Source organism: Cyprinus carpio, chromosome B23 (genome assembly GCF_018340385.1).
Source record: "Cyprinus carpio isolate SPL01 chromosome B23, ASM1834038v1, whole genome shotgun sequence".
Taxonomy (NCBI): Eukaryota; Metazoa; Chordata; class Actinopteri; order Cypriniformes; family Cyprinidae; genus Cyprinus; species Cyprinus carpio.
The window spans coordinates 23,340,732-23,366,046 of record NC_056619.1 but is presented as its reverse complement, the minus strand read 5'-3'; the positions used below and the strand labels follow the sequence as shown (position 1 = coordinate 23,366,046).

The window sequence follows — 25,315 nt, the reverse complement described above, 5'->3', positions numbered from 1 at the left end:
AAACTGAGTGTGTGATGTGTAATCAAGCAGGATCTATTTAAATGAGGCTTTATTCCTCTTGTCATTTAAAATTAGTAATACATTATTGTCTCATACACTTTCCAGAACCTAGAATTTCATATTCACATAAATCCAAACTTTTGCCGACTCCTTGTTTCTAAAACCTCAAAATATTAACAGAGCATTGCTTCGCTGGTATTAAAAGACAACAAAAAACATTTCAAGTCCAAGAAAGAAAGAATCAAAACAGAACTGATATATGTTTAGTGTTAAAAATACATATAAAATGGTCAGACATGCTAATCTACCGCTGAGTAAGTCCATCCAGTTATCCAGGTGAATTAAATGCTTTCAGTGCATTGTACTGAATCCCTGAGAAAGAGACTGCGGTCTTGGTCTGAATTTAAGCGTATATTCCACACAGAAACGTCTGAATCCAGTTCAGATCATGGTAGTAGGGAGAATAAAAGAACTTCATGCATCTCCTCTCACAAAAATCTTGTTAAGTGAGAAGAGAAATCATCTTGTAGGGTCTGATTTTCAACAAGGCACTGATTAGTGAGTAAGACTTCAGTGAGGTCATAAAATAGTATTCTGGCTTCATAAGAAGTCATTCAGGATTGGTCTGAAGGGGTCTTGTGTCTGATGGTAAGATGACTCTCTGCTCATCTATCTGTTTGGCCTGGGAGCGAAGGATGAGGCTAAAGAAGTCTTCGTCTGGGACTGTAGGGCCTCTGGTGGGAGGAGGTGGAGGAGCACATCTCTGATCATCCAGTCTGGATCCCTGTACAAGCCAAATACAGCTATTGAACATACGCTTTCAGAGAGAGTTAATAGTTCTATGCACCCATATAATAAACAACATTAACCTGGCACTTAATCAGCATGTCGAAGAAGTCTTCATCTGGTTCTTTGTTATCGGCCGAGACCATGAGTTTGCTGAGAACGTCCTGGCTGTGGCACTGGTCCAGCCGGAGACCCGGGAGACTGTCCACACTGGCCCGCTGCTCGTCCAGCCGACGGCTCTGTGAGCTGGCCAGCAGGTCTAGGAAATGGCCAGGCTGTGCCGAGGCCTCCGCTCCGGGCGTGGAAATAGCTAAACAAAATTCAAAACAGAGCAATGCGGTCCATTTAAACATTCCACACAACACATACACACAACACAACTGTTGTTTTAACAGAAATTGATACTTTTATTCAGCAAGGAAACAATAATTTTGGTCAAATCGTGTCAGTAAAGACATTTATATTATAACAAAAATTAATGTAATTGAATTCAAATAAGTGATGTTATTTTTTAACTATTCATCATAGGGTCTACAAAACTATTAAGAAGCACAACTGTTTTCAGTATTGATAATCAGAAATGTTTCTTGAGCAGCAAATCAGCATATTAGAATGATTTCTGAAGGATCATGTGACACTGAGGACTGAAATAACAATGCTAAAAATTCAGCTTTGCATCACAGAAATAAATTACATTCTTGAGCAACAAATCAGCATTTTAGGTTGTTTTATATTGTAATAATATTTTACAATATTAGTGTTTTTTTTTTTTTTTTAGGTTTTTTTTTATAATATATGTGGAGCTGTGGAGTGTGTGTTTTTTTTAAAAAATTTTTATTTTTGTGTTTTGAGTGTGGTGTTTTTAATTTTGTTAAAAAATAAAAGAATGGAAAAAAAGTGTGTGTGTGCGTTTATTTATGTTTATGTTTTAATATGCAAAAGTAGAAGTCTGACATTTTGCCATAAACAACAGGACATTTTGGTTTCTGATTGTAACACCTATTTGAAACCTGAAGTATGATTGGCTGTGATTTTGTCACGTGACAACACTCTAGTGTTCAGTGTTTACACATTGCTTGTCGCTGTACGCACTACTATACGCTGGTATAGTTATTACAAACTAAAGGTCACTGTCTGTTAGTTGCAGAAAGTTAATTTCTGCTCACATTGTTTCACTTCAAATCACCTCCTCTACTTTTCAGCTTTAAATCACCGTCGGTGTGAATGCACCTTCATATGCGAGTATAGAGGTCAGTGCAGGAGGACGACTCACGGTTGTTCAAGGCTACAGATGGGCTTTCACAGGGAATGGAAAGGGCAGGAACACTGCTTAGGCTGTCCTGTAACGAGCACCTTTGGTCATCCATGCGACTGGCTTGAAAACGGCTCAGAAGATCAAAAAAGCCATCGTCAGCCCGAGTGTCTAGGGCATACTGTGGGAAAAGCCATTCAAGGAAATGATAACATTCATAATACATATTTTATATAATTTATCATTTAAAATGACAACTTGCTTATGGTCATGTTTCATTGAGAAAAGATTAGTATTTGACCTGTTTGTCCGGACGGGCTAAAGGTGGGCTGCTGCTCTCAGCTGGTGGACTGGAGTTTGACCCATTCAGCCTGTGTTTTTTGCTCCTGAAGCGATTGATGAAGAAAAGTTTAGAAGGTGTCTTGGCTGTGGATGATTTGGTTGGCGATTTGGCTTGCTGAGGGCTTGTAGACTCCTCACAGGCCTGGCCCTGGACAGATGAGGCTTGAACACTTTTGTTAGCAAACGACTTGATATGCAATAATATGAAGTCTGAATTCTAGAAGTATGAATTATAAGTAATAACAAAGAAAAGCTTTGGAGTCCGTATTTAGCACGCTAATAAAAGCACCACGGCAAATGTCTCACCATATTTTTGTCAGAGCTGAGTTTCATGAGCTCCATGTTCTCCATGCTGTGTCTCCTGCTTCCTCTGGATCTTCCATCTACAAAACCAGAAAGAAGCTGGCTGTGACTCAAGCTCTTTCTGTAGATCAGTTGTGCTAAAAGCATATATTGTGTAAATTTACTAGTATTTGTTTCTGTCAAGCATATTAATCATGCACAAAGTAATTTTGTACAATTTAAATCTATATATTTATGTGATCCGAAAAATTAAAGAACAGCACAAGGAGGATATTCCAGCCAATTAATTCGAGTTTAAACAAAATGTACAGCTTTCATCCAGTAGGTGGCACTATCACCAAACACCAAAAATATAATAAAGCACACTTTAACAAGAACAACATGAAATAAAGTATAACCAAACTTTTTGCACCTTTAAGGATTCTTGTACAAATTCAAATTTAACAGCCATTGTTGGTTTTAAAGTTTGAGGAAAGTTGTGTGTGCTGTTACCAGGCAGACTGCTGTCACCGGGCGGACTCTCCATGAAGGCAGAGCTGTTAGAGTTTGAATTATTCTGCTTCAGACCTAAAAGTAACTGCAGATCAGATACTTTCATTCGAGCCGTCAGCTCCCCACTACGGTCTCCAATCTGAGCAGCGCACACACACAGGAAGGAAAAAACATTACTGGAAGTGCTTCTCCAGAAAACACACACTCAGTTCAATCACAAACATGCACATGAAGCCTGCTTAAGTCACATTTCACCTCAAAATCAAATGAAAGAAATAAGAATATGTACCCTCACATTATTTTTAGGAAAATTAAGCTGAAAAAGTCCTCTACTGCTTGCATTTCACCTTGTTTCCTAATCGAATCTAGTGTTTTAATAAAGCTGACTTTATTAGAACAGGTCTAATGCTACTTAAGCAGAAAAGAAAAGTCACTTTAGAGGAAATTATTTAGAGATTTCAGTGGAACAACTGAATTTGACAACTGACAAATCCTTCACAATAAGATCAGGAACGTGCATTAAGAAAATAAATCTGTTCAATTTTGATGTTAAATGTATTTTTAATCAAAAAAGTGTGTTGTACAAACTTTAATTTATGCTGATTAAATCAAATAAATGTATCAGAGACAGTAATTGGGGAAAAATGGGAACTTGTTTTTTAGAACTGAGAATTTGGGGTGAAAAATGATGTAATGATGAGAATTACTATTGTTAACTAAAAAACCTAAAATAAATAATTAAATAAATAAGAAAAAAGATTTTATTACTTGAAATAAAACAACCATTAGCTGAAATAATATACAAAAAAGCTAGCTGCCAAGGCAACATTTCTCATTTTCTTTTAGTTCAAGTTAAATGACTAAAATTGCAAAAACTAAATAAACTAAAAATACAAACTGTGAAGAGAGAAAAACTTGAACAAAAATTAAAATGAAAACAGAAAATATAAAAATAAAATTTAATTCAAAACATGAACTTAAATTATAATAGTATGGTAATGATATTAAAATACCATAATAATCATAATATACAAATCTTAATCCTAAAACAAGCTTTCCTTGCTATTCTTTCTTTTTCTTTTCCTTGAGATTTTTTTCTTTCCTGTGTTGATGTTATCTCCGTGTGGCACACTTTACACACAGACAGGAACACCACAACACACACACACTCAGAGTGTGCACACACACACACACACACACACACACACACAAACACACACACACCTCTTTGGAGATCTCCAGATGTTTTTCAGAGAAGCTCATGGCCTGCTCGTGGTTTCCCAGTGCGGTGTAGGCGTTCCCTAAACTCCAGCATGCTCTCCCTTCTCCGATCCTACACACACACAGAGACAGAGACGGCGTCAGATGTCAGGAAGAGCAGCAGCACACACAGGAAGTGTCAGTGACAGTGTACCTGTCCTTGAGGTCCTGAGCTATGATGAGATGTTTGAGGTGATAGTCTATGGCTCTCTCATAGTGCTGCAGTAGTGTGTAGGTGTTTCCCAGACTGTAGCAGGCCTGAGCCTCCACGGCCCTGTCCTTCAGCTGCCGCGCCAACTGCAGCGTCCGCCTGCAGGAAAAACACACCAGAATCACCTCATCATATGACTCCAGCTCATCTAACAGCAAAGTACAGACGTGCATCTTTTTTTGGACTTGTACCATGGTAATATCATATTTTACCCACTGTACTTGTATATAAGACTGCTGAAGAAATCCATGCAGGAGGCTCCCGGTATATCTGATCCCAGTTTATTCAAATTTCTATATATGCTAAATTTTGGTTAAGGTTGAAGGTTTTTTCTCTGCCTTGCAAGGAAAAAAATGACAATAAACATGGCTTATAATGGCTACAATATGTCTATATTGATGGAAATTAAATAAATAGAAAAGTGGAAAGTAAATAAATTATAATTTGTAAATTAATTATAATAAACAATAATGTAAAAAAAGGGGAAATAATCACGGTTGTTGCTTTTTTCTCTCTGTCTTGCGAGAACAAAAATAACAATGAACATTACTTATAAAGGTTAAAATATAATGTCTATAATAAAAGAAATTGAATAAAGAGAAAAGTGGAAAGTAAATTAATTATAAAATTAAATTAAATTTTATTAAATTAATCACGGTTGCTTTGTTTATATTCCTTGCTTTAGATATTAAGTTTAACTTAGAATAAAATATTTATGAAAAAAATTGCATGTGGCTTTGTTTGTTTTCCTCGCTTTGTTTATTAAACTTGGAATAAAATACAGAAAAAACTAAACAAAATAAAATAAAATGGCAACTAACTTGTAATGTTCAGCTGCAACTTCATATTGTCCAAGTAATATGAATGCATTTCCAAGGTTACAATATGCTCTCCGCTCTGCAGCTCTGTCTCCAAACTCCTTTGCGATAAGGAGACGCTGTAAAATCAAACAAACAAACAAAAAACATGATTTATTTTTACATTAAGCCTCATTCATGAAACATAAACCCTGCTGATTTGTTCATCACAAGCATTTTCTGCACGACAGATGCACAGAGTACAACATTGCAAGTTTCTGCATTATTATTGCATATCTAGTAATATTTACTGTTGCAATACATATATAAAATTGTAAACATAACATAGCAGACCTTTTCTGTACAGTAATTCAACATTTACCAGTTTGTGCATTTTTATCCATAATTTTTATGACACTTTCAGTTTTTTCGGTCCATTTTAATAGAAACCACAGGCTTGTTCATTTAGGAAACTCTCCGTATGAAATACCTGTCCGTGAGCCAGAACAGCATCCTGGAAGTTTCCGAGCAAATAGTGCGAGTTGCCAAGGTTACCGTAGGTCCTGCCCTGTGCCGCTCTGTCCCCCAGCTCTTTCACAATGGCCAGATTCGCTTCAAACCGAGAGGTGCAGTGTTACATACAGTGGCGGGGATAAAACAATAAAAGCTTTAGCATGCCTTTGGAAAACACTGCTGCAGTCTCTGTAATGTTTTCAAAAATGTATTTTTTGAAATGTCGTCTACACACTGGTTTGGGTGTTCAAAAGAATGAAATCAACAAATGCTGGCTGGCTCACTCGTAGTACTCTGTTGCTTTCTTCAGAGCGATGCATGCCTCCTCGGGAAATTCTCCAGGGTCCATACCACTCCAACATATGTTCTTCCCCTTGGCGTGGTACACGTTCCCATAATTATACAGCGCTCGGGCCTGCCCCGCCTAACAAAACCACACACAGACACACACACACAACAGTCAGTCCACGCCCACCACTCATTACACACCTAAAACAGATCAACGGCTTGCGTTTATGGTCTGTTAAAATAGATCAAGTGGTGTCTCGGGATAACAGGACTTCCAGAAACATCCGAGGCAAACTTGGCCATGAACTATTCAAACGGAGTTTAAAGGAATAGAACGATTTTGTCGTCATGTACTCACCCTTAAACATTGGAGATAGAATAATATTTGACCATAATAATCTTAAAAATATATATAACCAACAAACATTTTTACTCAAAAGGTGTTTAAAAATATGAAGAATGTCTCCTTATGACAATTTCCAAAGTAATCCCATCAGTTTGTTTGTTTGTTTATTTATATATATTTGAATAGTTTATTTTTATCAATATATAAATGCTATTTCATTTATCTGTTTTATTTATGTATTATTTACCTTACTAAAAAAAAATTATCATTCAACAAGTCTATGACTATTTTAGCTTTTTATTATATCTGATTTACATCTTTTTTTTTTTTTTTTAACAATGAGCAAATTATATCAGCAAAAAGAAAATTATATTGAACTGTTAGTTTATTAGTTAGTTAGTCGGTTATTTGTAGTTTTATTTGTATTATTTTATTTACATTTAATTTACTTATTATTTACATTCCTAAATCAATATTTCCAGTCAATAAATGCATTTATTGACTATTTTCACTTTTTATTACATCTGATTGCTTGCTTTTTTCAAGCAATGAGGCTTTTTTGTTTTTAGCTGAACATTTTATTATGAACATTTTCTTTAAAATTTTCATTGATAACAATATATAAACATTTTATGGGAAAGTGATTCAAAAATTAGAAATCAGTTTAAAAAAAGTCCTATTACTTACAATCCTGTTATTATTTATTTGCTTGAACAGTCAGTTTTTTTTATCAGTTAATAAAACATTACTATTTTATTTATTTATCTATTTTAAGTCTTCTATTTAAAAAATATTTATTTTTATTTGATCAAAAAAACTGTAAATACAAACCATTCTATTTATTTATTTTTTAACAGTTTATCAATAAACAAATAAATAAATAAACAGTATTGCTTGCATCAAAAAATAAATTAAATCAGTTAATAAATGCATTTAAAATCTCCTCACCATATTTAGATATTTTTCCAAGCAATAAGGGTTTGTTTTTTTTTTTTACTTGGAAGTTTTTTTTTGGTTCTGCAAGTATATTATGACGAGGAGCCGACGGGTGCCATAAAATTAGTCAATACCATTAAATATGTGATATTCTCGTCCTGATGATGATGTGTGATAGCTGTCAGATCTTATTCACACGAACACATCGCACGTATATACACTGTGCCTTGACACGCCAGGTTTGACATCAATACAGAATGCCATTGGTTCATGAGAATCATACTGTAGATTCTTTGAAATATCTTATTTTGCGTTTCAAATGATAAATGATGACCGAAACTTCATTTTGGGTTTAGCTATTGCAATAAAAGGCCCTTTGGCTGTGTTAAACCCCCTTACCTTATCATGGAGCATCCTGGAAATGTCAAGATGTCTTTGGCAAAAAACTGCTGCTTCATCATAGCGACCCAAAACCTTCAAAGTGTTTCCAAGGTTACCACTGGCTTTAGCTTCTCCCGGCTGATCTTTGATAATTCTGAAAGAGTCCGAATAACAAAACATGTTATTTTAGATAAAGACATAATCCTATCAGCTTTGAAACAGTGACATAAGCTTGCAGATTCAGACCTGGTGAGCGTGAGGTCATGCCGATGGTATTCCAGCGCCTTGTTGTACTCGTGCAGGTGGAAGTAGGCATTGCCCAGCTGACTGTAGATGGCGCTCAAAATCTGTAGGTCTTCTGTGCCCACCTGGATGGCCGACTCAAAAAAGGAGACACCCGCATGGTAATCTCCCACTTTACACAGACGCTCACCTTCCAGAGCCAGTTCCAGACATGAGGCCTCCATCCTGCGCGGGACAGTAGAGAGGTGAGCAAAGAACAAGACTTACTTATAAAAAAAAAAAAAAAAAAAAAAAAAAAAAAAAAAAAAAAATTAAATAAAATAAAATAAAATAATAGTTTAAAGGGCACCTATTAGGCAAAATCCACTTTTACATGTTTTTTAATTGGTTGTTATCGAAGTATTTTAATTGAATATTGCGCTGTTTCGTCCCACTTTCAGTGCATTTGGCCTCCCATATGCACAGCTGAACACCGGTTCTCTTGCTCTCAGTCATGTTGCTTCTACCAGCTGTTTATTGTTGTAGATATGCAATGCACAGAGACATATAGGTGACACCCTCTTCTGAAGAATTGGCGGGAATATGCAGCTCATTTGCATTTAAAGTGATACAAACCAAAACAGCTCTTTTTTAAACACACCCCAAAAATGACATTTTCTAGCTGTTATAATAAATGATCTGTGGGGTATTTTGGGCTGAAACTTCACAGACACATTCTGGGGATACTAGGGCGCTATGATTTCCGTGATGCAGAAAACACAGACGGAACTGTGGAATCCAGTCATAAAAATGGAATTTCCAGTTTAACGCTCAATGTCACGGAATTTGTCAAATTTCAAATGAATTAATCAAAAGTTGGTCATTACACTTAAATCAATTTGTGATATGGACTAGTATCTGTAACTATTAAGCCGCAAAAGTCAATTTAAATATGAATCCTGCATGTTTTGCGTGTCACTTTTAATGAATGGCGCAGACGCACGTTTTCATCTACTACACACACACTGAAGCACGTGTGAGACTCGCAGTGTTTTCAGCGTCTGCTGTCTCACTAAATGAGGACGTAAACACATGAACAACATCTCCAGAACTGCTCTGAGAGTCACTTCATGATCATTTTACCATTTGATTTGAGTAAAACTAGCATCATATCATATACACAGAACTGTAAAGGTATTCACAGCAACCCTTCAAAACAAAAGTCTGCTTTAATTTGAAGTCTATTTTTCAGTAGAATGTACATAGCATACTACTACTACTACTACTACTATTACTAAAATGAAACAAACATTATTTCTTAAGGAATAATCACACAACATTTCTTCCATGTTTTAATTTGAATAGTTAATCCCCTTTGTTTGCCAAAAAAAAAGTTTGCTTAATTTTCAATAATTAAAAAATAAATGAAATTAATGTTTTATGTCTTGATTTGATAACCAGAAAAATTTAAATAAACAATAGAATTTCTGACTGAATAAAATGTCTTGATTTGATAACCAGAAAAATTTAAATAAACAATAGAATTTCTGACTGAATAAAACATTCAAATAATTAGACGCTAAAAAAAAAATGTGGTAATAAAAAATAGGTGAGAAAAATAAAACATTTCATAGGGCCCTAAACATGTTTAATTTTTGTTACATTTTTATTAAATTGATGTGAAAATGTATAAATTTCATGGTTTTAATTAATTAGACATGCTTTCTGATTAATACATTTTAATTTAACTATTAAAAAGGAGTGGAGAGAAATTCAAATGGGAAAAAAACTGAATCCAGAAAAATTAAAACAGAATTTAGGAAAACATAAAACGAATTTCATAGGGCCCTAGGACACCCAAGACTTGTAAAATGGGGCATAATAGGTGCCCTTTGAAAAATGCAAAATAAATGCAATAAATTAATAGAAAAACTCAAATAAACTCAAAATAAATCAATTGAAAAAAAAAAAAAACAGTTAAATAATAATTAATAAATAATGAAACAAATAAAAATAATAAAAATAAATGAATAAAATAAAATAAATTAAGAATGAAGAAAAATAAATAATAATAATAATAATAATAACAACAATATATTATATATTATTATAAGTAATAAACAAATAATAAAATAGAAAACAATAATACATACATACAAATTATATTAAATAAATAATAAATAAATAATAAATATAAGCTACATTTTAAATAAATAAATAACTTAATTTATTAAACAAACAGTCAAACATACACATTTATTTTATTGGTTGATTTTCAACCAAATGTCTGTTTACTAGAGCTGTAACTAGGATGAGCACAGAGACACAACGAAAGTAGCGGGGACTGAAATAATCAAATAATGCAGTTTGATATACACTTTAATAAGACTAATAAAAGAAAAGAGCAACTTAAACCTAATAAGCAGTTTAGTATTTGTGTTTAAGCATATTCTAGCATTACATTCAGACACTGTACTTTTATATTTACACACAGAGGCCTTTTAAAGAGGCCTTACAGATGAGGAAATATGAGGGCCCAGATCATCGTAAGAGCTTTCATTTTGACTCTATTTACTGTAAATGCATTTCCTATTCACACTAGGCGACACACAGTTAAAATGTTTGTCAAACAACAGCATTCCACAGATATGGCAGCAAAATTTAGAAAGAATTATTACAACACTAACATCATTATGTTTTTGTCTACACAAGTTCTTGAAAAGGTCTTTTTGGCTGACATGCACTAAAAACATGATGACTCCCCTATGACCAGTTTAAAGAGTTTCACAGAGTGACTAAGAATCTCAGCTGAAAACCTTCCATGAACCAGCAACCAGAAGGCTGACTCAAATACTTGGAAACTGTCCAAAGTATGAAATAAAAAAAATTCTGTCCTCACCAAAACATAGCCATTTTAATTCAAATATATTTTAAAATGTAATTTATTCCTGTGATGTAAAGCTGAATTTTAAGCATCATTACTCCAGTCTTCAGTGTCACATGATCCTTCAGAAATTATTCAAATATGCCGATTTGCTGCTCAAGAAACATTTTTTTTAAATAATTATTATTATCAATGATGAAAGCAGTTATGCTGTTAATATTTTTGTGGAAACCATGAAACATAGCATTTATAAATGTAAGCTAATCTTTTGTAAAAATAAATAAATAAATAAATGATTATGTATATATTTACTGTAATTTTTTGATCAATTTAATGCATCTTTGCTGAACAAAAATATTAGTTTCTTTCAAAAACAAATGTTACTAATACCAAACTTTTGAATGGCTTTTCAAATCAACAAGCAATCACCTCCAACACCCCGGCAACACCTTAGCAACCACATACGTGTGCAGGAAAACCTCAAACCTCACCTTTTTTCCATTTTTGTTTTGGAACTTTCAGCGCACCGTCTAAACATCTTAATCTTTTTCATGACTTTCTTTCCTCCGGTGTGACAGACATGTTTAGTTCTCCACGGGGTGCAGCATGAGACCCACGGCTTCGACCCTCTCAGACACATCCCAAAACAGACTGACCTCTTCCAAAAGACACAGAATTTCAAGATAACCCCCTCTGTGAGACCTTTCCCAAGCCTCTTCGCCTGTGAGAACCCCCTGCATAACCAAACCAGGCTTTAGCTTGTCAAATGTTTTGTTGTTGGCATGCGGCGACAGGTTATGCCAGGTCTCGCACACATAAACGAAGGGTCAGCGGTAAGCCTGCTGGTAACAGATGCAACAGTGCGACATGCCAGTGTCATCTACGGACACCCGATGGCAAGCGTCAATTCCAATTATGAGTGACAGGGCAAATGGAGATTATCACACGTAAAGGAGGAAAGAGAGTAACTCTTGAACAGCTTCCTAAACCCGTTATTCCAGTTGGATGGGCCAACCTCAGTAACAAAAAAAAATATACTCTTATACTCTTAAAAATAATGGTTATTTGTTGGTATATGGTTCTATGAAGAACCTCTATCATTTATGGAACCTTTCTATTCCACAAAAAGTTCTTTATAATGGAAAAGGGTTCTTTAGAATTTTTTAAAGTTCTTTACAATTCACAAGAAAAAATGGTTCTTTTAAGAACTGTTCACTGAAAAGGGTTCTTTGGGTACCCAAAAATCATTCTTCTATGACATTGCTGCAACAAAACAACCTTTTGGAACCTTTATTTTGAAAAACAGCAATGGTTCCATGAAGAAATTATGGAATCTTTCCATTGTACAAATTTTGTTCTTCAAACTAAGAAAGAAAAGGTTCTTTTAAGAACTGTGAAAAACCCCTTTTGGAACCTTTATTGTTATGAATGTAATTACTTAAGTTTTGCTTGCTAAGTCATGCTTTACTATACTAAAGGTTAAGGATTAGAACAAACCCATAAGCCATAAGAATTAAGCTTTGACACTTAGCTAGTCCTGCACAACACACATGAATGATACCTCAAATCATGTGACTTGTTGATGATAGTTTAAATATTCATAATACAATAGGCAACACTGAATAAGGGACACAAAACAACTAGACGTGAGAGTCTAGTTAGGCTTTTGGCCAGTAAGCAAATAATCCAGTCAGTTCTTCAGAATATGTAAACATCTAGTCACTCTCTGCGTTAATAATAAAAGTTAGCCATGGAAAGAGAAAGTAGAAAGACTTTAAAGTCTTCAAGGACTAAAGAAATCCAACAAAACCTTCCAGAATTGATTAAGCTTCTGCTGAAGTAGAGTGAGATGTTGCTGTGAAGGAGAAAAATGGAAATCTTTTCTAATATTATAAATAGCTTTACTGTTACTTTTGATCAATTTAATGCATCCTTGATGTATAAAAATAGATTAAAAAAAAAAAAAAAAAAAAAAAACCTTACTGACCACAAACTTTTGACCAGTTTTTAACTTGGGTAGTAAGTACCTCAAACATACTCCTGGCAAACAACAGAGAAGACCTTAGAAACCACAATTAGCAAGAGAAAGAGAAGGTAAAGGCTTTAGAGCTGTGAAGGAATAAAGCAATCAAAGAAAACCTGCCAGAATCAAGTAATCTTCTGCTGAAGTAGAGTGAGATGTTATCATGAAGAACGAATCGACTCCAGACAGAGAAACACTCGGGTAACCAGGGCCACGCCGGGAAAATCCATTAGACCGAGTTAAATCCCACGCTTTGCCCAGAGTGTCCTCAGCTGAAAGCTGGCGGCATTCACATGTTCTAATTTCTTTTATCCTCAGCGAGGTGGGACACGGGCCGAGCTTAACTCATACTTCTCTGAAGTCAAGATTTTCACTTATACTTACTGAAACACCAGGCATATGGTGCTCGTTATTTCTGTTCATTTCTAAAACTCAGACTTTAAAGTGATAGTTCACTGTAAAATGAAACTTTTGTCATTTTTATTCACCCTCAAATCAAGTTCTGTGGAACTTAAAAGGAGAAGGTTTAGCACAATGTCTCTTTTTCCATACAAAATGAGCTGTGAGCAAAAATGACAACAACAAATAAGTATAATAAAAGCAGTCCACTTAAATCAGAAGCTATATTACAAGTCTTCCGGAGCCAAACAAGAGCATTGTTTGAGAAGCATGTCAAAGTTGTAAATTAAGCTGCTATCAGTGTTGTTGTTATTAACTAAACGTGTTCAAAAATGTTTTCAGTAATTAAAGATTAAACAAAATAAAATAGAATTACATGAAAATTAGAAATGCTGCAGTGTCAACTAATTCGTTTCAGTTGTAAAACTTAAATAAAGCTAAATAGAAATAAAACAAAATTAATAGAAATGACAAAAGCACATAACAAAATTACTAAAACTTCATGAAAACTGAAAATACTAATATAAAAGCCAATTCAAAATATTAACATAAAATATTACTAAATATAGTAATACTAAATTAACATTAGGTGGTATCGTTCATGACTGAATGCAACATGACAGTTCAATTATGCAGAATGGAGAATAATACATGAAATATACTCATTAAATAACTTTTTGACCATAAAATAGAGGAAGAGCCACTGTGCAATGTTCAAGGAGTTGGAAAATAGGCCTAGTCTTAGTTTTGATTTCAAAATGCGTTGTGACCAAAAAAAAAAATTACAAATAAAAAGCACACAAAATAAGAGCTGTAAAAGTAGTCCATTTGAATCAGTGTTGCTATTGTTAACTAAAACTTTAAAAAAATTAAATAATTTTGGGTAATTAAAATAAAGGTTAAAAAATATAGTTAACTGAAAAACTAAGAAAAAAACTTTTTTTTTTTTAAAGTAGTACAATTACTAAAACAGAAATAAAATACTAATAAAAATGACAAAAGCACTAAAACTTAAAATAAATTACTAAAACTTAAAAATAAATAAATAAATCAAAACTGAGAATATAAAATATTAATAAATACCAATTACATATAAGTACATAAAACATTACTAAAATAAGGTGATGACCAAACACAACATTGTTCAGATTGGGGAATGATATCTGGAAGCAGTAGGAAAGATACTCACTAAATAACTTTTTTTTACCATAAAACCGTGGGAAAGTCTCTGTACAGCTTTGGAAGACTTGGAATAAAATGCATGCGTGGTATGGATTCCTGTTATGCTCGTGTTTTTTTAAGTTTTTCAGAGCAGCGTAAGAAGCAGCGTAAACATCTCCTTTTCTGTTCTACAAAAGAAAGGTTTGCAATTATATGAATGTGAGCAAATGATGACGAAATGTTTAAGTTTAGATAAACCATCCCATTCCAAACTTCAAGGCCTTGCTGGAGCCGTGGCGTAGTGGTTTGTGCATATGCTCCAAATCATGCCAGATTCAATCCCATTCCCCGCTCTCTCCAATATTTTCTGTAACAGCTGCATGTGTGGGAAGAAACACAGGCCCTTGACTAATCTTTCAGGTCCAGCGTGAGATGCTCCTGCAGTATTTCGGGATGTACGACAACAATACAACAGACAAAATACTAGTGCAACAACTGATGTCCCTCCCGTTTAATTTTTAAACAAGCCTATTAAAAATGCACACACAGGAGATCTCTCGACAAACCTGAGCCCTCATTCACTCGCCTCCACCCGCACACTATTACATTTCAAACCTCGTTTATCTGATGGAAAAACAAGTGCATGTCAGTGGATCACATCTGCTAAAGAATGACAAACTCTAGTGCTAAACGACATATTTGAAGTCTTTTGGTTGAAGAGGTAGAAGAGAACGGATGAGCTGTAAAACCAGTTAACATATGGTAAGACGGGTCTGTTCTCCTACCTGGAACGAACATGAAACGCTTGATCCTCGTCTTTTGAGATCACATCCATTTAAATTCATAGCAAAAGTCCAAGTTTAAAGCAAAAACCCAACAGCAAACCTGCAGATTTTGAAATAATCCAATATCATGTCATCATAACTCTAAAACACAAGACAAACATAAAGAGCGAAGATGTCCATGCTTTCACCGGGTCTGAACCCTCGTCCATCTGGCAGGCGAGCGACACTACAGAAAGAGCCTAAGAAATTTGAGCCTCTCTCTCTCTCCCACACACACACACACACACACACACTGAGGTGTAAGTAACGATTTCACTAAGAAAACAGTCACTGACTGATTAATCACAACATGCTACACTTCCACCCTACCAACTAATTCTGACTTAGTATGTATCATGTTGCATCTCATGTGGATGGGGGAACATGAGGAAGTCTCTTGAGTTCCTCGTGAGCAACCATCCGATCATCAAAAGACACTTTTTCCCCAGTTTCGAAAGTTGTTGCAAACAGTGGCTGTATGACGAGATCCAGGCAAGTGTCAGATAAACCAGTGCTTGAAAAAAATGCATCTATAATCTTGATTAATGCTTTTGGGATGCTGAAACATTACACTCTTAATAATAAAGGTGCTTCACGATGCCATTGAAGAACCTTTTTGTCTAAATGGTTCCATAAACAACCTTTAAAATCTGAAGAACCTTCTTCTTCACTAAAGGTTATGAAAAAGGTTCTTTAATTATGGAAAAGGTAAGAAAGAGATGGTTCTTTAAAGAACCTTTGACTGAATGCTTCTTTGTGGAACCAAAAATGGTTCTTCTATGGCATCGCTTGAAGGACCTCCTTTTGAAGCACCTTGTGTAGAAACTATTTACTCTCCCTTGCGCCATTTCAGACCCAATCATATGAGTTGATTTGTTCCGAGAAACACAACTGGAGATATTTTCAAAAATGTTACAGTGGCCAGAACCTGTCCAGCTACAAAGTTGACAAAAAAGCATCATAAATAGTCCATATGACTCACAAACTATTCCAAGTCTTTTGAAGTCATATGATAGGTTTGAGTGAGGAAAAACCCAAGGATTCAATGCCACTTGGCACTGCTGATGTTAAACTTGGTGCAATGCTTCTTTATACAATAGGTTTGAATATGGTTATGCATTTGTGCAAATGAGATATGGTAAAAGAGAGCTTTGACTTCATATGACTTCAGAATACTTGAGCTTGAGTTGCATGATCTTTATCATCATTTTTGGTGATTGACATCTGTAAAATATTTCCTTTTGTATTCCACAGACTCAGCCATGTCGTTGTAAACTAAAACTAAAACTAAGATTATTTAACAAATAATATTAGCATTATTATTGAGTGCTAACTGAAATAAAGGTTAAATCATTTTTTTATTTTTTTTTAATAAATCTAAAATATAAATTAGATTAAAAACATAAAAAACACTCTTTCTTGCAATTAATATAAAATATGCTTCAGTTGAAGATCTAAAAAAAATAATAAATTAAATCTAAAATTTTAACTAAAATTAAAAATAAAAACAAAAAATATAAAAATAAAAGCTAATTCAATTATTCAATAGTATATTTATAAACAATGCTTAACACTGCACAGGAGAACGTCCTGAGTTTGGGAACGCAAGTGTGTGAGTTAACAACGATAACACTTTTATCTTTGAATTAACTTTATCCCAAGCAGAAACAGAACAGTGGGAAAACACAACATAAATCATATGTGTTTGTACTTCAGGAATTCCTTATATTGAACAGAAATCTAAAAGCATTGTTCACATTCAAAACTAGATTAACCAATAATCTGAATACTCAGGAAAGGGCTGAGACCTTCATCCCTGAAAAAAGGTTCATTTGATATGAATTGTAAACACTTTCGTATTTCAGACCACAACAGGCCAAACACGGTGGTTTTGTGGCTCCTTTCCTAAAGTCCTGAGCCAGTTGGTCCAGCAAAGCCCAGGCCAGGTCCAACCATATGTTTATTCAAGCATGTGATAAAGGCACGCTCTATGAATTGTCCTTTTTGTTTGACATTTCAACTTCCTTTGCAGGGTAATTTCACTAAACAGTCATGCCAGGAATATTTGACCACTTTCATAAAGAAACAATTGCACTATCATTTCAGTTCATGTTTTCTTTATGCTAACAGTCCCAGAGTCATTGAGCCAGGCATTCAAAGGCTCTAAAAGAGTGACAACAGCTTTGTGAACAGAATAAAACACAAAGGTACAGCCTGTACACTGAAAACGCCTGCGATTCATTAAAATATTCAAGCACACAGACACAAGAGCTGCTGTGTCCGTTCTGTCAGCCGGAGCCTTTCCAGGTGTTTCTCATAAAATCCCACAGCAGCTTACACACAGAAGAATTAAGAACATACTCAGTTCTTATTGTAGTAGAAACCAATGATTTACTTCTGCATTTCTTACTTGTAATTCTCATTACTGTCAATGATGAGTCAAAATCATCCTGACTGGACACAACTAGTAAAAAAATAAAATAAAATGCCAGTTGTCCTATAAAATAGCCATAAAATTAAAAGCTATATATTATTTTATATTTATTTATACTTTATGAATACATTGAAATGTAAATATTATATCTTTATTTTTAGGGGACTTCAGTAATGAAAATGACATTTTGTGCTCAATAATACCACAAGAAACCTTTTTTTATGTAAAAAAAAATAAATAATAATAATAATTATTATTATTATTATTATTTTTCTCAAGTTTTGACAGATATACTCACTAACGTATTCCTATGCCATGGTCAGCATAAAGCCTACTGACTAGCAGAAAGTAGTTTTTGCATGAAATTGCCATAGAAGTAAAAAAAAAAAAAAAAAAAAAAAAAAAAAAACATTCTTAACATTCTTTAAAAAGACAAGGAAGTAAGTTACTATGCAATACATAGGCTACATAATAGTTCTGAGAAGGAGAAGCTGTTCGGGCACAAACAAAAATATGCCAAAGAGAAACGAAATCAAACTCATACCTCACTCTCAGATTTGAACAGCTTTAAAGTGTGTAACCGCGCTTCATGTCCTGATGTGGTGGGAGAGTTTCTCGCTTTTTCAAGAAGCATCGGTAAAGTTTCTTTCTCTTACTCCGCCATGTTTTCTCAAGACACTTTCCTTTCCTAACTTTTTTTTTTTTTCTGAAAAAAGGAAAACGTCTTTTACTTTGGCACGCCAATCATTACACAGGAGTTTGTGAACGCCACGCCTCGCCATCATAATGCTTCAGTGCTGAAGCAATGCTCGCGAACGAATCGTTTTTTAACAGACTCTTTTGAATGATTCAGTCGAACCGATTCGCAAAGTGATTCACAAATCTCTGCAATATTGTAGAATTATTACTAATAATTAGCTTTCTTGTTATTATTAACAAACTAATGCTGAGACGATTTTTGTTTTGGTCGCACCTATTCATAACATATTTTGTAAATTTCCTGACTCTATCCTCCGGTTTTACAGACAAGGCTTAAACCTAGTCCTAGACTAAATTGTGAATCTGAGCTGTTTCAACTCAAGGAAACTTAAACTGACTGATCTTAAAACATGTCAGTGCCTTTGTTTTGTCTTAAGATGCACACCAATGATGCTTTTTTCTAAGGCATGTTTATAAAAATGACTTAAATGTCCTAATTAAACTATGGCCTAATCCTGGTTTAGGCTAAGCCCTGTCTGTGAAACCGGGCCTATGTGACTTTGTTTTAGACTAAAACTTTAGGAATTATGGTAGAAATGTAGTTAAAATTGTTAAAGCACACGTAGGCAGGCTTTAAGCTAATCCAAAAGACATTTCAACAATTAAAATAGAGCGGAAAAAAATTAAGTGATGACTCGCGGTGAATCGATTCATTAAACTGATTATCTTAAAGAATCAATTCGCTCAAATGAATTGGAAGTGATGCTAGATCCAAATTACTTGGCAAAATGTATTAAAAAGTTGGGTCAACATTTTGTGGCTGATTGGATGAAAATGCTTGTGAAAACATTCAAAAATAAAAATAACCAAAATAAATAAATAACCGTAGGAGGCCCATTTTTGTCTGCACTTCAATTTGGTTCATCAAAAATTAATATAATAAGAAAACAAGACTTTCAAAACCTTAAACATGAATCAAATCTCATTAAAATAATTATGGTAAGTAGTGTGATGTATTGACCAGCAGGGGTCAGTGTTTAGCCTATTACTGACAGACAAATCCAGCAGAAAGACATTTTATGTATACATTTTTTTCTTTTTTTTTAAGTAATTATATTGTACACATTAAAGCAGAAAAATCAAGACTTGAGCTCAAAAATAGATACACGTACACATTGGAGCAGCTTGCTTACGCACATATACAAACATAACAGCAAGTATGAGTGACCTTAATTCCTTAATTGCATTATTAAAGCTAAAAAAAAAGGGATAAAATCCATTACACAGATAGAGCATCAAATTGGATAATATTTCCATCTCTGTAATGCACTCTGATTTGATGCATTAATACACTTAAGGCCACTCAAAGAGCATTTGAAAACAGACAGATGAACAAATAAATAATGTATTACAGCTAGAAAATATACAGTAGGCTATAATACAATATATAAAAAAGTTTACAGTGATTTTTACTAGGTGTTTATAGGCATTAGAGTATAATGCACATTTGGTGAGAATTAGAAGAGAAGGCTACATATAAAGCAACACAACAGCAGTCTTTGGACACATGAAAACATTCCACTGTTAAACACATTTGGCATTTCAATCTCTGCTCTATTTCCAAACGCGAAAGTAAGCTATTTACTTTGAATGTACGAGACTTCCGGTCAGGTAAATAACAGTAAACGGTAAGACTATTTGTGCGACAATCCAGTGTGCTTATAATCATGATAATGAGTTAAAATAATATCATAACAAATGCCAGTTTGCAGAATTACATAATGTTTTAGTAGAGCTAAAATAACTGAAAGCTAATGGCACCGGAAGCCTTGCACATCAAGTTACAAATAGAAACACAAATTAAGGTGGATAGCTGCAACATTTCAATACTTAAGTCATTTTTAAGTTGTAAAAAGAAAAGAATCAACCAGCAGAAAGGAGAAAACGGGGATAGTTGTTACACTTTTAGCTCAAAATAATCATTTTGGGAGTGGGTTTAATTTAAAAGTCAATGTCTTTACAGTCTTTGCTACAAAGATGCTTTTGAACATTTATATGACAGGGAAAAAAGATACAGGAACATATGATGAGCAAATTACAGGGATGTTGTCACACTTTGGGAACTTGACATTAAACAGCCTATTACAAGCGTTTCAGCAAAATATAAATACAGTTAAAAACACAAAACCACTTGTGAAATGATAAGAAAATATCAAACCACTGATTTTGCCAACAGAAGTTGTAGTTAACAAATTCTACAGAATTACAACATATAAAACATAACAACTTGCCTGGTTACCTGTAGGCCTATCTAACTCAGAAATCCATGAATCCACCAATTAATCCTTATATTTCTCTTTACAGATATTAATACTGTAAACATGTACATACATACAGATAAATACGTACACATTCAAAACTGCCTTACTGCCTTTTATTGGGTACAATTTTAGAGTTTAACATTTCCCCGAAGTAATAAATATTATAATAAAATAGCTGAATTTGAAGGGCAACAGAAGTATATTTTTATAGGCTTTTCTCTATACATACTTTGATTAAACCCACCCAGAATCCCCCCAAAAGCAGCAGTTTTGTTATGATGAATTCCAGTATTCATATTTTTTTAACCATTTTTTTTTAGCATGCTCTCTAATGAACTCTGTTAAGTGTGTTTAATTCAGATATACTGCAGCCCAAATACTGTATATTCTGGCTGTTTAAGCCATTTGTTGTCATATCAACTGAGCAATACAATCAGCATTTAATAGAACTGTTTGATTCAGGTGTTCATGTTTTCTGGAGGTGTTGAGGTCTGTATATTAGAGGCACCGGTGAGTTTTAATGACTCTAGAATGGAGTGTCCATCTGACTTCCTTTGGCTCCAACAGGAACGACAGCGTAACTCCCCTCTTGATATCGCATCCAACATAAGCGTATTTCTTTCTGAACCTAACAGACAAACACATGTGCTGCATAATATATAAACACAAAATCTCAGGAGAGACTTCGATCAAAACAAAACCGAAATCTAACATATGTTATGTTAAATGTGTGTATATATTTGATCATTTCATGTTATTCTGATGTTTTTATCAGCTGTTTGGACTCTCATTCTGACGGCACCCATTCAATGCAGAGGATCCACTGGTGAGCAAGTGATGTAATGCTACATTTCTTTAAATCTGTTCCGATGAAGGAACAAACTCATCTACATCTCTAAGTACATTTTCAGCAAATTTTCATTTTTGAGTGAACTGTTCCTTTAATATATTGGCTGTTAAAAATGATTTTCATTAAATGGAAGACTGAAATGCAATGCATTATTATTATTATTATTCATCCTTAATTGTGCATTGGCCTTTAACCAGTCCTCTTGTTTAATTCCCCAGGATGTTTCTTAATGAAATTAACAAAGACTGGCAAACATGTTTGTCAAGGATTTTATTGGGCCTGATTTTGAGTACAAATCTTGTTTAGGCATCTGAGAACGCTGATTATCTCCATTCAAAAACAAACCTGATTTGCAGAATCGACAGTAAGCAAGCTGGTTAGTCCAGATATCGGACTTGCATGCATTTTTACAGTTGTTAAAAGCATAAGGGCATTGCACATTTGGAATCTAGCTTTCAGCACATTATTTTGAATTTTGGTGTTTATTTTGTATTTTTATGGTGTGTGAGAGCTGCCACATAATAATCACTCACCTCCTGGTTCAGGAAACAGTAGAGAACTGCCACAATGAGGCCCTTAAAAAAAACAAGAGAAAGTCAGTTTCCTTAAATTGAATAAAATGTTCCTCAGATCAAATATCTACAAATATTATAGCGCCATCTCTCTTCCTCTCCCTTTCATCTCCTTTTCATCTTTTCATGAAGTGTTTCGAGACAAAACAATTTTATGCTGTTTTCACTGTTTACACCATTAATGTCTCCCTTTCATCTCCTTTTCATCTTTTCATGAAGTGTTTCGAGACAATAAGCATCAAGGGACCCCCCATAAGGCCTAAAAAATTGACCTTGGGGGGGTCCCTGAGGGGTTTTTCATTAAAACTAAAATAGAAACAATATTTGACATAGCCCTATCTATTTTTTATCGAAGTATTGCGCTGCTGGCCGCTCCCATAAAAAGCTACTTCAAATAAGATGTGCATCTGAAAATACGCTCAAGTGCGCCACACGTTGTTTTCTGAAGGATTTACAGACCGCGGGGGCGCGACGTCGCTGTATGATTGGCTGGCAGAGTGACCCTTCCTCATTATTTTTACCTCACGATGACAGCAAGATAATATTTCTTTGTTTTATGATTGTTTGGTACACCTAATTTACTGCTACTGAATAAGTTTATTTGTTTAATAGGACAGTTACTTTTATTATAATCTTGGTCTGTCAATAGTTGTTTTTTTTATCTTATGACGCTAGCTCACTATCGGATTGTTAGTTGTAATTAGCCATCTAACGTAAATCTGAGAAAAAAAAGCTTGCATTGCACCCATTCTGAATAAACAAATAATTTTAAATCTAGTAACCTTAACTGCTCAAAAACAGTGTTAATTTAATTAAGGAAATTATTACTGATGAAAATGTTCATCAGGTGAAGGCTTTTTTTGTGTCAACGATGACAAAGCAGGGTTGCTAACTCTCACAAATTGTGCTTGAGAAAACACATGCATTGATTATTATGCCCAAGACAAACATGCAGATCAACCGTTTTTGTTATGAATTGTATCCTATTTTCTGTTATTATGTATAGCCTAATACAATTAGTGTAGTATTAAAGTTTAAATGGAGAAAAGGGGTTTAAAATTCAATGCAAAGAGGCAAATTAAAGTCATTTTGTGGCCAGAAAAATAATATTTCCATTTGCAATGCCATTGTTTACACACTCTAATAAATATACATGTATCTAGTCTAGTTGCTCAAAACAGTATGCCAGGTCATAACTGCTTACTTATTTTTTAGGTTTTGCATTTGAATAAATATTTAGATATGATCAAACACTAGATTTTAAAATGATACATTTTAAAAAGATACGCGTATAAGCACACACAAGTGAATATTAATTAATGCAAGAAAATACTGAATTTAACCCCAGAACAGTAAGTACAGTAGGCCTATTCATGTGAATTGATAGTCAATCAAGAGATCGAAATGGTCCATCAGCATCGTAATCGTATCAAATTCTTTCTATTTTTTTCCCTCTTGTAGAAACACTATTGTGACAAAACATATATTTAATGTAGTCTCTCATTCACCACTATAAGTTTAATCAACTATGAAAACTTCCGCTAGAAAATATAAAGGGTTATATAACTAGATTCAAGATAAATTCGTTTTTTTAATGAAATAAAATGCCTACATGTGCACTGTTTCAAAGTATATAGATTTTTATTTAATTTTACATATAGTAAATGCTCAGCTGCAAAAACATGTTCTGAAACACAAAGTAAATTAAATTCACAAGTAAAGTAAATGAATTATATTATTATATGAAATAAATAAATACAAATGTATATTATTAGTTGTTGTTTTTTTTTTTTTGGAACTGGTGGTGTGGGGTGGGGGGGGAACCCCCCAGAGCTTTGACACAATTCGAACACTGTGTTTACACCATTAATGCATAATCATGCATGTATCTGTGTCATCCGGATCAGATCCTCATCCTTCAGAAGTATCCATGAGATTAGACGTATGACGGTCTGGTGCTGAAGTACACATCCACAGTGAAGAATCAGATAATTCCACACTAATAAGTTAACATGCAACAGCTTACACATTTTGCAGGTGTCTCTCTGAATATAAACATGCTGTTAATTGTTCTGTAGAATCCAAAAGGAACAATTCTGAAGATTGTTTGTGCTTGTTCAAGTTCAAATTTGTTCTTTTTAATTAATCAAAAACACACGGCCCAAAACTGAAGTCCAATTCATGAACAAACGACTCTTCTAAACTGCTTGTTTTTAGCGAATTAAAAACATACAGCACAACTAATGTAGTCAGATTCTATAACAAATGACTCTTTTAAATAGCATTATTTTATTTTAGTTAATCAAAAACAGACCAATATATACAGGATATATATAGGATCTAACAGATGTCCTAAGATATCAAACCTGTCACTAGGACTGTCGTAGGCTCTGTAAACAGCAAACAACAATCTGAAAACTTGAGGTTTTACTCTTACTTCAATGTTAGCCTTCACAAAAATAATTAGCACTAAAAAATGCACATCACAGACATAATTTTAAACCTTTACAAGAAGGTAACAGCCTTCCTGTTATGTTTCTCGAACCCCTGCATGGAATTAATTTTTTTAATTAGTCGTCAGCCACTCAGGAAACTCAATTAGTGTTCCATCTAACTAAGTAATATCTTTAAAGCCCCAATGTCCATCTCCTGTCTCAAGAGATCAAAGGTGAGAATGAGGTCTGCTCTGAGCTTGTTTTGATCTGAGCTTCATCTGAAGGCTGGAATACATGACTTTAAAAATCTGAATGGAATACTAGACATCATACATGGAGAAAATGGAGAAAAACTGATCATATACTAAATGACTGGCGATAGCACACCGACCACAAACTCTTGCAGAAACATGTGCTTCATTGTTATCATGTGACTCATTAAAAAGAAAAAGGCTTTTGTTAGTTAATCAGACTACACTAGTTGCACTGCACGTTTTTAATTAAATAAAAAGAACTGATTTAAAAGTTTGTGAAACAGATTACTCTTGTAGATTTGTATGTTTTTGATTTACTAAAAAAGAGCC

At 34.1% G+C, this 25,315-nt stretch overlaps 2 protein-coding genes across 2 annotated transcripts in view; both read right to left on the bottom strand.

Moving 5' to 3' along the window:
• Nucleotides 1-32: 32 nt before the first annotated feature.
• Nucleotides 33-18,617, bottom strand: LOC109097765 (G-protein-signaling modulator 2-like). Its single transcript, XM_042750497.1, has 14 exons — nt 18,399-18,617; nt 8,154-8,375; nt 7,926-8,061; nt 6,243-6,380; nt 5,934-6,059; nt 5,468-5,583; nt 4,590-4,745; nt 4,400-4,508; nt 3,176-3,314; nt 2,687-2,763; nt 2,340-2,528; nt 2,060-2,219; nt 870-1,096; nt 33-784 (listed from the first exon to the last, which is right to left on the bottom strand). Exons 2-14 carry the CDS (start codon nt 8,372-8,374, stop codon nt 611-613), a joined length of 1,968 nt encoding a protein of 655 aa, XP_042606431.1. The 5' UTR covers nt 8,375; nt 18,399-18,617; the 3' UTR covers nt 33-610.
• A 455-nt stretch (nt 18,618-19,072) lies between these two features.
• LOC109048333 (growth hormone-releasing hormone receptor-like) overlaps nt 19,073-25,315 on the bottom strand; it is a 39,850-nt gene continuing 33,607 nt past the window's right edge. Inside the window, exons 14-15 of the mRNA XM_042750542.1 lie at nt 22,258-22,299; nt 19,073-21,502 (exon numbers count right to left, since the gene is read on the bottom strand). Of these exons, the coding sequence (XP_042606476.1) occupies nt 21,401-21,502; nt 22,258-22,299 (144 nt within the window). The 3' untranslated portion in view covers nt 19,073-21,400. The remainder of the gene's footprint in view (nt 21,503-22,257; nt 22,300-25,315) is intronic.